This window comes from Mustela erminea, chromosome X (genome assembly GCF_009829155.1).
Source record: "Mustela erminea isolate mMusErm1 chromosome X, mMusErm1.Pri, whole genome shotgun sequence".
Lineage (NCBI taxonomy): Eukaryota > Metazoa > Chordata > Mammalia > Carnivora > Mustelidae > Mustela > Mustela erminea.
The window spans coordinates 42,207,272-42,217,344 of NC_045635.1; the positions used below are offsets into that span (position 1 = coordinate 42,207,272).

General features: G+C 56.1%; 1 protein-coding gene across 4 annotated transcripts; it reads right to left on the reverse strand.

Annotated features, from left to right (window-relative positions):
- Nucleotides 1–249: 249 nt before the first annotated feature.
- On the reverse strand, nucleotides 250–10,073 carry SLC38A5 (solute carrier family 38 member 5). Of its 4 annotated transcripts, none has more exons than XM_032331353.1 (16): nucleotides 9,936–10,073; nucleotides 8,438–8,491; nucleotides 8,282–8,351; nucleotides 7,747–7,862; nucleotides 7,576–7,649; nucleotides 6,856–6,948; nucleotides 6,653–6,731; nucleotides 4,315–4,397; nucleotides 3,965–4,023; nucleotides 3,729–3,866; nucleotides 3,439–3,518; nucleotides 2,717–2,817; nucleotides 2,341–2,456; nucleotides 1,392–1,536; nucleotides 1,194–1,297; nucleotides 250–711 (listed from the first exon to the last, which is right to left on the reverse strand). In XM_032331353.1, the coding sequence occupies exons 2-16, from the start codon at nucleotides 8,488–8,490 to the stop codon at nucleotides 610–612; spliced, it is 1,413 nt and encodes a 470-aa protein (XP_032187244.1). In that variant the 5' UTR covers nucleotide 8,491; nucleotides 9,936–10,073; the 3' UTR covers nucleotides 250–609. The 4 variants fall into 4 exon arrangements, with proteins under 4 accessions (XP_032187244.1, XP_032187241.1, XP_032187243.1 ...); XM_032331350.1 differs by having other exon boundaries at nucleotides 8,282–8,357; nucleotides 9,936–10,072; XM_032331352.1 differs by lacking the exon at nucleotides 9,936–10,073 and adding an exon at nucleotides 8,894–8,916 and having other exon boundaries at nucleotides 8,282–8,357.

Genomic DNA, 10,073 nt, shown 5'->3' on the forward strand with positions numbered 1-10,073 from the left:
CCCAGAACCCAAAACAATGCCTGGCACCCGGGAGGCTCTCAGTAGAGGTTTCTGGAATGAGAAAATGAACAAAAGTACGAGTTGGGTAGCAAGTTACCGAAGGAGTGGACGGACAAGTGAGTGAATGTTCCAGAGCCAGTTCAATCCTACGCTCAGGGCTTGTTTACCCTCAGGGCTTGTCTGAACCAAGCCAGGGAGCCAGGTGTCCCCAGGAAGACTTAGAAAGAGATCAGAAGGCAGAGACGGGAGTTGCAATTCGGCATCTTTATTCTTCCCCTTTAGCTTGAGGGTGATCCTGACAAACAGCTTCTGCCAGGAGAGGCAAAAAGGACTGGGCGGGGTGGGGCAGGGATTCCCCCCAAGGACCCAGTCTCCTCGTCCCCCTGGGGTTGGGTTGGGCTTAGGGCCATGATCCGAGCTCAGCATCCCTGGGGAGGAAGGAAGCGGACCACTCTGCAACCTCCGTGGCCCCCACCACCTCCAAGAGCCTCGTTAATGGGAACCAGCCACCTCCATGAGCCAGACTTGAGGGACCCTGGAGAGCGGCCCCATCGTCCTCCACACACATGGGAGCATGCGCACAGGGGCCCAGGGTGGAGCAGGGCAAGGTCAGTGTCCAGACACATGGCTCTGGCCCGTGGCCCAGTTGGCAAACATAAAGCCTAGACTGATTGCCATGAAGAGGACCCCCAGGAGACCAAAACACAGAGCCTGTGAACGAGAGGGAAAGAAGATGGGGCTGCTTGGCCCTCCACACCAGAGCTCCTCCTGGAAATATTCCTCAAGCCCTCCATCCCCTCCAGAGCACCCCATTCATTCCTGACCCTCCTGTTCCCTCCCCTTCCTTAACACCAGCCCCTTCCCAAGAATTCTCCATCTTTCCAGAACACTTCAGAGAGCATTCTCCTTCATCCTCCTTGAAAGTGCTCCCAACCCTCTTCTAATGGCCCTCCAATGGCCCTCCAATGGCCCTCCTTCCATCCGTCTGTGGAATGCCTCCTGTCTCGGCAGACCCTGCTGGTGCTCAGTCCGCTCAGCCCCTTCCCAAAACAACCTCTTTCCTTCTTCCAGACCATCTTCCCTCCTCTCCCCCATCCCCCTCCTGAAGATGTTCCTTTGCTCTCTGGCCATCCTGGGCAGCTCCCTCCTCAGAGTGCTCCCTCTTGCCCCCGGCCCTCCCCTAGAATGCTCACCTGGATCTTGGGCCAGGAGCAGAAGGGCTCCACCTCAGATGGCACGATGCGGAGGTAGAAGATGCTAGGCAGGATGAAGATGAGGCTGGGGGCCGAGGTGGACCCTGGAGGCCAAGCAAGAGAAGCAGAAGTCAATGGAAGTTTGGAGTATAAGGCCCATATGAGGTGGGGTCTGGGACTGGGGTCGCGGGTACTGACCAATAACCCCAAAGATATCCCGGATGGTCGGCACGCAAATGACAAGAACATTGACCAAGACAAGCAGGATCAGGGCTATGGCCACATGTCGTGGCCAGCTGAAGTCTCTGCTTGGGAAGAGCAGCTGCTGCAGGGCCCGGCGGATCTGCGGTCAGAGTGGGGTGGGACACCAGTCAGGGCTCAAGTTCTGCTGCCCCCCTCCGTGGGGTCATCTGGATAGAACTCTACCCTCTGAGCATCTGTCTGTGCCTCCACTCCGTGTGAGGTCCCTGATCCCCCCTCCGTCTGACCATCTCCATGTCCACCTGGTCTGAGCATCCTTCCGATAGAGCATCCGGCCACCCTTCTGACAATCCATGCCTCTCCCTTCGGTCCAATCACCCCTCGATGCCTGTACCCGCTCTCTGGAATATCTGCTCCCTCTGACCCCCCACCTCCTGTCCTTCCACTCTGTCTGAGATCCCTGCCTCTCTCTCCCTCTGGCCACCTCTACCTGCTTCCTCTGTCTAGTCACCCCACCTTCCCATCTGAGAGCCTGGTTGTTCTCACGCCTCACTATTTCTGCCTCTACCCTTCCTAAGGGATGCCGTCCATCCCTGTCTCTTTATTCTGACTGTCCATCTCTCTCTGCCTTTAGCCTGTCTGACTATTCCAGCCTCCCTCTTCTGTCTAGCCAGACATCTGGTGCCTCCTCCCTCCGACAGACTACCCCTCCTCCCCAACTTGGTTCTCTCTGTCCTGCCACCAATGTCCCCTTTCTGTCTGACAATCTATTTTTGCCTCCTCTGTCCATCCAACAACTCTGCCTTCCCTATCTGGCCACCCCGTCTCCTCCATCCATCCATCCACTCCCATCTCCGCCCCCCAGCCAAACACCCATGCCTCCACCCTCCACCCATCCACGCACATAGCTCGGCTCCATGCACCCGTACCCCTCGACCCCACGTACAGGGAACAGCACAACCGGCACAGTGAGAGTCACCGCAAGCAGTACCGCCAGGCGCACACAGAGGATAAGCAGGTCTTGCTGGCTGTACATGTGCAGCATCTCCGCCTCCACGCTATCTGGGCCATGGACATGGGGCACGGGATGCAGGATGAGGTGGGAGCACAAGGACCAGCGTCCCAGAAACACACACGCCCACACACGCACACACGTCCCCATACGCACATGCTAGGCAACGAAATCTACAATGTGTGACACGCACCCTCTCTTTGGAAACTGATGGGTCCAGGGCATGGAGGCAAACCACCAGGGCTCCTGCCCCAGTGGTCTACCCAGTCCCTGCTCCAGCTCACCCCACCCTGGCCGCAGCCCCACTCACTGTAGAAGGTGAGGTATCCGAAGGTCGCCGTGAGCCCATACATGCAGAACATGGCCCCAATGGATACATTGGCCACCGCTTGCATTCTGTGCTTGGAGGGCCTGAGTCATAGAGGTTATGGATGGGTCATGCCCAGACCGCTGGACTTGGTGCCCGTCAGAAGAAGCCCACACCCTCCAGAGTCCCCTTCTTCCAGAGCAGATGTTCAGCTGGTACACACTGGGAGGCCTGTCTCTACCTCGCCTGTGTGGCTAGCCAAGCCTCCCTCTGTCCATCCATCTCACACCATGCGACCATCTTTGTCTATCCCCTCTGACCATCTCTGCCTCTCCCTCGCATCTGACCTCCACGCTGTGCCCCCCCATCTAATCATCCACACGTCCCTCCAACATATCCTCTCTGCCCCTCATTTTGTCCACCCGTACCCTCCTCTCTCTGAGGATCCCCACCTCCCCTTCCCCAACCACGCCTGCTACCCCTTCATCAGAACATTTCTGCCTCCCCACTCTGCCCTTTCATGCTTGTACAGGATGTTAAAAGTAGAATCTTTAAGCCCTCATCAGTAGAAAGTCACTGCCCTGTACCCCACCCCCAAGGCCACCTCAAACCCTTCCCCCCGCATGATCTAGCCTGATCAAGCTACAACACCAGGACTACCCTCCTAGGGACTGTGGGACGTGAGAACTACCGCATCACCTCTGCTCACTTGCCGACCCACTCACCGACAGAGCTCTGTGTAGATGGGGAGCACCTCGGGATGGCAGACGAAGGCAAAAGCCATGATGGGCACCGTGTAGAACATCTAGGGAAATGGTCCACACCAGATATTAGAACCTCCAGGGGTCTCTCCCCCCCACCCCCACCCTCCTGGCCCCATCGTTGCCCGCTGTATCAGACATGTGGAAGCCCTGGATGGCCAATGCCTGGCCCCATTCTGAGCTGAGTGCACTGGAGGGCAGGACCAGAGTGCCTCGGTGTGGTGGAAGCTCCATACACAGGCTTGTGCCCCCACCTGGGAGTCAACAGTGAACATCTGGGCCTCACAGCTCCTGTTGAGACCCTGGATGGGAAGGCCTGGGGGATTCTTGCTCTCCACTGCCGTTTCATTGAGACCTACAGCACAGCCAAGCTGGAACTTCTTGTAGATGACCTGGGGGAGGGTGGGGAAGCGAGGTCATGGAGAAGACTGTGTCGCAATGTTCCAAACTCCTTCTTCACTTTTTGCATGTCCTTCTCCCTTGGACTCACCGAAATGAGGAAAAACAGCATACAGGTCAAAGAGAGACCACTGGTATACCCCAGGTAGCCTGCAACAAACAGAGTCTTAGAAATCAAGGGACCCCCCCCCCCATAGCAAATATCAAGCCCTAGCTTGGCCTTTCAGGCTATCTTCCCCTAATTAGGCCACCCTTTTGCACAAGCTTTTACTTCTCTCTGGACCAGCCTGCCCTCCATAGCAAACTCCTATTCATCTGTTAAAGCCCACCTCCCATAAGCTCTCCCCGATATTTTACAGCCCTGGAAAATGGGAAGTTTTCTCCATCTGACTCCCCTTCTCTAACTCCACTATCCAATGACCAACACAGGAAGCCTCTTACCCAAGTGTCTCATGAGGGCCAGTGGCAGGATGATTAACACACTGACAATGATGATGAGGAGGTTTCCCTTCAAGAACCAGCCCCTAGGGAGACAGGTGAACACAGTGACTAGTTGCCTGCCAAAGAAACTCTCAGGCAGACATTCATAGAAGATAGCCGAACGGACGGATTTCTGCCTGCAGTCAGGGGAGCTGAGCTGACACCACAGCCGCGAGAAGTCATTCAGGCCGTCACGGTGACAAATGGCACAACGGGATCCACAGAAACAGCCAGATAGATAATCAGACTCTTAGTCAAAACCTGTCAAAGGGACACAGCTAAGAACACACACACACACACACACACACACACACACAGCCGGACAAAACTGTGCTGTCGAGTGGACATAGAACCAGATGGGCAGATGGTACCCTAAACCAGCGAGACTCCTGCAGTCCAACACACGGCACCACACACAGAGTGAGCCTTGATCCTGGTGCATCTGATGGGTCAAACAACAGTCTGACAAACCAGCAATGGTGCAAAATCAGACAAGAGGTCAGAAAGACACACAGGTGGGGCGCCTGGGTGGCTCAGTGGGTTAAAGCCTCTGCCTTCAGCTCAGGTCATGATCCCAGGGTCCTGGGATCGAGCCCCGCATCAGGCTCTCTGCTCGGCAGGGAACCTGCTTCCTCCTCTCTCTCTGCCTGCCTATCTGCTTACTTGTGATCTCTGTCTGTCAAATAAATAAATAAAATCTTAAAAAAAAAAAAAAAGACACAGGTGGTTGTTTGAACAGCTCGAGGTGTGTTGAGCCATAAGAGTTGCTGGGCCAACTTGACCACCAGCCAAAGACTGAAATAGAGGCAAAATCAGCCAGCTTTTGTTGGAACCAAGCTCAAAGAAAAAGTTATGGGGGTGGCCCCTGGGTGGCTCAGTCGTTAAGCGTCTGCCTTCAGCTAGGGTCATGATCTCAGAGTCCTGGGATCGAGCCTCACATCAGGCTTCCTGCTCCGCAGGGAAGCCTGCTTCTCCCGCTCCCCACTCTCCCTGCTTGTGTTCCCTCTCTTGCTGTGTCTCTGTCAAACACATAAATAAAATCTTTAAGAAAAAGTAGGATCAGGACACCTGGGTGGCTCAGTTGGTTAAGCAGCTGCCTTCGGCTCAGGTCATGATCCCAGTGTCCTGGGATCGAGTCCCACATCGGGCTCCTAGCTTGGCAGGAAGCCTGCTTCTCCCTCTGCCTCTGCCTGCCTCTCTGTCTGCCTGTGCTCGCTCGTGCTGTCTCTCTCTCTCTCTCTGACAAGTAAATAAATAAAATCCTAAAAAAAAAAAAAAAGTAGGATCTATACAGATATTGGAGGTGGGTGCTTAGGCAAGACAATTAATACAGAACTGGCTGAAAAACCACTCATTTGTTCACAAAGAATTGTACTAATTGCCTATTATGTTCCAGGCATTCACACACCATCTCATATACACAGTGACACAGAAATGAACCGACAAAGCACCTTTGGCCATATAGCTGCTGGGAGCTAATTATAATAATCAGAAACACCTAGTCACATAGGTTGTCAGCTACCTAAACGGTTTCAGAGTCAAACCAAAGATCTAAGAGGATAGAGGCAGCCGTCATATACAAACAGCTCAACAGAGTCAGCCAGCAGATGGATCGAAAATCAAACATACCGTCAACTAGATGAGTACTCATAACAGTGGTCAAACACACGTGGTTAGAACCATAGTCCAGAGGACACACACACACGCACAGAGCCAGAGGGAACTTGCCAGGAAAAAAATGACCGCTAAATTAAACAGAGATGGGAGCCTACTGGTGCATACAGTTGGAGTCAATCAATAGAGAGAGTTGGCCCCACAGTACATCGCATGCTCACACTTCCAGCCAGACAGATTTCGCCAGCCCGAGGGACCTGGAATCCAACAGAATCCACTGGACAGGGGAAAAGTCAGAGTAAGTGAATGTCAGACACCCATGGTTGGAACCACAGCACACAGGACACAGCTGTAGAGAATCTGCTAGTACAACAGTTCAGAACCAAACCCACAGAACTTTGGTATGCTTGATATGGATAGTCACACAGTCAGCCTTGGAGGCGACTGGACATACGGAATCGGCTACCTTACAGAATCAGCCAAATCAACAGTCACTGAAATCCGCACCCCCACCCCGTGGTCTGCTGGATGGTCAGAGCAATGGTCATGTGTGCTGTTGGTCTCACAAAACGGAAGAATCACACCGGCCTGCCCTGGGAGTCAGCTGGGTACAGAGGTGAAGACAGCAGCCAAACCACACAGGTAGGGTCAATGACCCGCCGGCCAAGGGGTGTTGCTCACTCACCCCTCGGGGTCCATGTCCAAGAAGGTGCCGATAACCAGGGGAAGTTCGGATTTGATGATGAACAGGTAACTGGACATGGCTGGTGCAGGTGGGGGGAGGTATAAGCAGAAGGATTCCCCTCATCCCCCCAGCCCAACCTGAGGAAGCCCACCCCACCCCACCCTCTTCCCCCGAGCTGATCCCCTACCTCCCAGAGTCCTCACCCCCAACATTGTGCAGACAGATGACCGCCGCTACCACTACCTTCCCCGCAGGCCCCAGCGCCCTCTGTCCCAGCTGCTCATAGGCTCGGATGCCTGGGGTAGGGAGAGAGACAGGAGGGAATGGGTTGTGGGTCCAGGAGGTCAGGCCAGGGTGAGGAGGTGTGGAGGGGGGTGGCCCGAGGCTCAGGTTGCTGAAGAGTTGGTGCTGGGGGTAATTGGGTCTTACTGATGGAAGCTGGAGGTGAGGGGTAAACAGTTTGGGGTGGGCTTGAGGTAGAGCCTGGGAGGTGGGCTCTGTGACCAGGCAGAAGGCTGGGGGCTGGAGGTGGGTAGTAGGTAGTGGGTATCTTGGGGTTGTGGGGCTGGCTTCCACAGTTAGGGGGAGTTGGAGACTGGGGAGTGGGGCTTAGAAGCAAAGTGTAGTAATCTGGTTGTGGGGAGAGTCGGAGAAATGAGGTCTGGTGCCAGACTGAGGGGTAAAGATTGGGAGGTGGGAGATCTGAGAGCCCAGCTAAGTTCTGGGGGCCGACGAGCTGTCTGAGAGCTGGAGTCCAGGGAGTTGAGGCTGGGGGCTGGGGTTCTGGGTCCAAGATCAGGGGTATGGTATGTTCAGTGGGGTATGTTCAAAATCTAGGGCTCAGGTTGAGGTCTAGGGTCTTGGGTCAGAGGGATAGGTCCAGGGTCTGGGGTCTAAGCCGCGGGTCAAGCTCCAGGCCTTACCTACAACACCAGCACAGGTCAGCAGGAGATGGATGGAGTATGAAGACAGAAGTGCGATGCATAACAGCAGGGCCCTATGACAGATCTCACAGCTCAGACTTGGCCCCCAGGCCTCCGGCTTGCCCCACACAGCACCCCTGCCCCGACCCCCACGGGGTGCCCAGGACTCACAAGAAGAAGAGGACCCCGGTGTGGGCCATGGCATAGGCCAGCCCCAGGATGCCACTGCCCATGATGGCGTTGCTGAGATTGAACACTGACATTCCAAATGACGTCTTCCCCTCAAACTGTGGGGGAAGGGGCAAGGCCGGGGTAACACGTGGGGAGGGAGACCAGGTAAGGAGACCAGGACTGGGGCCCAGGAAAGACCAGGGGAGAAGTGACTGGGGTGGGGAGAAGCCCAAGAAGGGCCACAGGACAGAGGCTAGGAAGGAAACGGAGTTGAAGCCAGGGAGAAGCTGGAAAAGCAAGAGCTGGGAAGGAAGAGCTGGGAGAAACTTCGGAGGGGAGCAGCTGGAAGTGGAGAGGAACAGGGGAGGGCGGAGCAGCCATCAGAGGCAAAACAGCTAGGGAGGGGAGCAGCTGGGGACCCGGAGCTGCTGGGGCAGGAAATTGCTAGGCAGGGAAGCCCAAGGAAAAGGGAACAGTAGGGGAAGAGATGAGTTGGGCAAGGTGAAGCTGGGGCAGATTGTGTGAGGTCACTCACATCCATGAACTCGACTGGCTTCCTCCCAGGAGCAGGAGGATGGCTGGGCAGGAAACCTTCCCGTTCCTGCCTGTAGCTGGACAGGGCAGAGAAATCAGGGCTGGTGAGAGGGTAATTCTCACCCCTGTCCTCGTCCCTCTTGGGCCCCGGACTCACCCCAGGGCATCCGCAGGGAGGGCTCCGTTCATCTTGGGATCCTGCAGTTCCATGCTGTGGGCAGAGAAAGGGGGCGGGGGATCAGAGATGGAGGGGGGGCTACAAAGTGGGGAGAGCTGAATGAAGGGGGTAGAGGATCAGAGAGAGACAGATGGAGAACCAGAGAAACGGAGATGAAGCACGGGAAACGGGAGCAGAGGATCAGAAACAGGGAGATAAATGGAGAGACGTGAAGACAACAGTGAGAGCGACAGAGGAAGAGATGGGAGGCGGAGAAGGGAATCGGAGGGGGAGAGATGCCAACAGTTACTCAGACAAGCAGAAAAAGAGGACAGCAAGAGACAAATACAGGGGGTGGGGAGAGAGAGATTGAGAAAGAGAGAGAGAGAGACCCCACAGCAGACGAGATGGCCGTCTGAAGCTGGGATAGCCTCTCCTCCCACACCCCACACTCACTCAGTCTCTCTTGTTGCCTCTTTCCTTGCTGCCCCCCGCAGCCCCCCCCACTCCCTCCACCCTCACCGCTTGGCCAAGCATCTCACTCCTTACAGGGACACGTGTCGGATGGCTGCCCCACCCCTCCTAATGCCCCCTACACCCCCCTCCTCCCAGCCTGGGCCCCCAGCCTGAGTCCGGAGCTGATGCAACCTGTTGAAGGAGCTGGAGGGGGGCGGGGAGCGGGCTTGAAGACCCTAGCCGCCCCCCCCCAGACTGCAAACTGCTCTCTGTCACAACTCTAAATATCCTCACTAGAAGACAAAGACAATTCCCCAAATGGAGCCTCCTTCCAGGGATACAAGTGACCCAGGGATCCCCCATTTAATCCCCTGTTTAGGAATTAGAGAAGTATTTTTCTGGGGCCCCCATCAAGTCTCAAACATTCCTTCTCCTGGCAGAAGTAACTTAGAGACACTTGCAGACTGGAGACTCTTCCTGGTCTTGGGGTGTCTCAGGAACCTGCCCTGAGCCCGAATTTCCCCTTCTGATGATGTGCTGTCTCTGAGACCTTCATCGAAAACCCCCTCCCAAAGCCGGATGCGTTTCTTGGGGGTGGGGGCCGTCCGCAATCCCCAAGCGAGCCTGGAGCCCCGTCTTCTGCATGGAGTGTCTCCGAGGAAACCCGCAGTCCAGAGCTCACTTCCTGGGAGTGCAGTGTCTCAGAAACCCCCATGCAAGGTCCCTATCATAGCTAAAAGTTGCTCCGGGGAAAATCCCCTCCCTAAGTCCCGAATCCCTGTCCTGGGAAGGGGACGCCTCTCAAGGAGCCCCATCCTCAGTCGTGAGCACTCTCTGCAGACTCTCAACCACTTCTGAATTCATTTCCTGGGAGCAAGGCACCAAAAAGACCCCCCACGTCCCATTCAATTCCCCGCTAGCGCTAAAAAGGTCTCCAGGGAACGCCTCCCCCCCGGAGGTTCCCCCAGGAAACCTCTCTCGGAATCGCCCCTGGTGCCTCGGGGTCTCCGGAGCCCCACCCCGGCCAGCGCCCCCTCCTCACCTCCCTGCTCCTCTCAGCTCGCGAAGCGGCAGTAACTCACTAGGGCTCTGGGACCCCACGGCCGGCGCGGCTCCCCCGCCGCGGACCCTGCCCCCGCCCCGCCCTGCAGCCAATCAGCTCCGCCGCGCTTGCTAGGTG